The sequence below is a fragment of the Etheostoma cragini genome, chromosome 1 (assembly GCF_013103735.1).
Source record: "Etheostoma cragini isolate CJK2018 chromosome 1, CSU_Ecrag_1.0, whole genome shotgun sequence".
In the NCBI taxonomy this organism is placed as follows: Eukaryota; Metazoa; Chordata; class Actinopteri; order Perciformes; family Percidae; genus Etheostoma; species Etheostoma cragini.
In genome coordinates this window covers 4,538,675-4,540,943 of record NC_048407.1, presented here as the reverse complement: position 1 = coordinate 4,540,943, position 2,269 = coordinate 4,538,675, and the positions used below count along the sequence as shown (strand labels likewise).

At 38.9% G+C, this 2,269-nt stretch overlaps 1 protein-coding gene across 2 annotated transcripts in view; it reads right to left on the bottom strand.

Moving 5' to 3' along the window:
* Positions 1–1,873: 1,873 nt before the first annotated feature.
* plekhf1 (pleckstrin homology domain containing, family F (with FYVE domain) member 1) overlaps positions 1,874–2,269 on the bottom strand; it is a 1,855-nt gene continuing 1,459 nt past the window's right edge. Inside the window, exon 4 of one of the 2 annotated variants that reach the window (XM_034868040.1) lies at positions 1,874–2,238. In XM_034868040.1, coding sequence (XP_034723931.1) covers positions 2,102–2,238 — 137 coding nt within the window. In that variant the 3' untranslated portion in view covers positions 1,874–2,101. The remainder of the gene's footprint in view (positions 2,239–2,269) is intronic. The other variant, XM_034868034.1, reaches the window with a different exon arrangement.

The following is a 2,269-nucleotide window of genomic DNA, read 5'->3' as shown; positions in this document are numbered from 1 at the left end:
ACATTAATCTGAGTCAAGTTTATTTCATCCACAAAAATTGAAATTACAGTGCTCATACCCACCTTAATGCCCATATAAACTAGAGCATAAATACAATACAATAAATACACTAGCCATTGCCATGATATACATAAATACAGTAACAAACTTGTAGGTTTAAAATGCTTGTTGTGCTGTATGATAGTCTGAGGTATAAAAGATAGAGCATACCATTTAGTTTGTGTCACAGGAGGCCTTAGGTTACCACTACGCTCCATAACCCTAGCAGTCCACCATAAAGAGAGTGACCCGGACCCCTTGTTATTTTCTGTGTCATTTTTACCAGATGATCATCATATACCTGATCCACTTAACTGTCCCAACATTTTCCCAGCCCTTTTAGTCACTCTATCAACCCTGGCCTTCCCGGTTAATTTTGTTCTTAGATCCTTCAGGATATTATCAATCTTATAAAATGTATTATCATTAATTTCTGTGTTTTATGTACATATTAGCACATATACAGTACGTGCAGATGTACAAAATTGTACATCTGTAGGAAGTAGAAATGTGTTACACAATTTTGTGTAACACATTTCTACTTCCTCATTTAAAAGAACACACGTTTATTCCTTTTGCTGATATAAATCTTTGTTTTGCATTTCTTCTAATCTTTATCTTTGTGTAGATTCCCCGCAGTTCATACTTGCTCTCTCTAATCCTCAGCATGATTGCCTGAAGCATCAGTTAGGAAGCATAAAAAGCAATATCCAAACAGGGGACAAAACAAAGGGAAAAGGGAATCTATAATAATTGTTGTTTTGTGTTTTTTTTTCCCTCTTCTTGGTTTTGTTTTCCTGTCTTGTGCTCTCCCTGGTCTTGTGTGTTGGTCTTGTGTTCCCCTGAGTGTCTGTAGGTTCTGTTTCCTGTTTTATTTTGAAGTTGGGTTTCTGTCTCGTTCTGTTTTTGGATTTACTGCCTGTGTCTTCCCGCATATGTGATTCCCTGATGTTTTCCACCTGCTTTCCTGCCCTCTTGTCACCTGCCTCTTGTTACCTAATTACCTTGTGTATTTAATGTCTGTGCTTACCTTGTCTCTTGTCAGACCCGTTTGTCTTGTCAGCGTGCTTGTGTCTGTGTTCCAGTCGTGTGCCGGCTCTTTCAAGTGAGTTGTCACCTGTGCTGTTACCCTGTTTCTTGGTATTGCCTTCCCCTTGACCTGTGTTGGACTGTTCTGGTAAAAATGATAGAAAATAACAAGGGACCCAGGTCATGGGAATCTGACTGGTAGGGTTATGGAGCGTAGTGGTAGGCTAAGAACTCCTGTGACACAAACTAAGCAGTACAACAAGGACTTTCAATGTACAATGTTAAGTTTTTATTTTACTGTATTAATGTGTAGTATTGTGTTTATGCTCTAGTTTAATGGGTGTTGCGGAGGGTATGAGCAAAATATTTCCATTTTTGTGGATGAAATAAGCTTGACTTGATTTGTGGTACTGTAATGATTTGACCATGCGACTTCAAAGTGTCATCTGTGTGGGTCATAATTTCATAAAAAGCTGTCGAGCAGCTCTGAAATATCCTAACAGACAGATGTTCCAACATTGACTGAGAACATGTTAGACCTATTGGCAGAGGTAATAACATTTCAATCAAGTGCTTCATTTTTTATATTTCACTCCAAAGTCAAACGTAAGGCAAATGTTAAGTCCAAATGCTCACAAACTCTGACATAATCCTCCTTTTTTGTGATGTAAAGAAAACTCTTACACTTCTTTTTTTTTTTTTTTTACTCCAAAAAGTAATTTATTTTTTACAACGTGACCCTTGGAGTGGATGTTAGGTCAATCTTTTCAGTACATTTATACAATATAAATTCCTCAAGTCCTAAATTAAAATCTAGTCAGACTAAGGCAGACTGAAGACTAGCTCCAGTGTTCTTCTCCATATCCTCTGACCACATTAACATCAATAAATACAGTATGTACAAAATAGTTTAACAATAACACATTATTGTCTTTATGTCATGACCGACTGCACAAAGCTGGATCAGTGTTCATGTTAAAGAACAATCCAACGCCAGGTGTTTTCTGTGTGGCTGCAACACTCTTGGTGTGCTTTATGTTTGGGGCCTCAGATGGTCTGGCTTGTTGCGAACATATGGGGACCAGGAGTCCATCAGGGTCTCCATCCACCTGCTGGGGACATGGTCCTCCATCTGCTCCTCTGCCTCCTCTTCCTCACTGGATCCCTCCACTTCGTCTCCATCCGAGCCGATCTTCTCTGT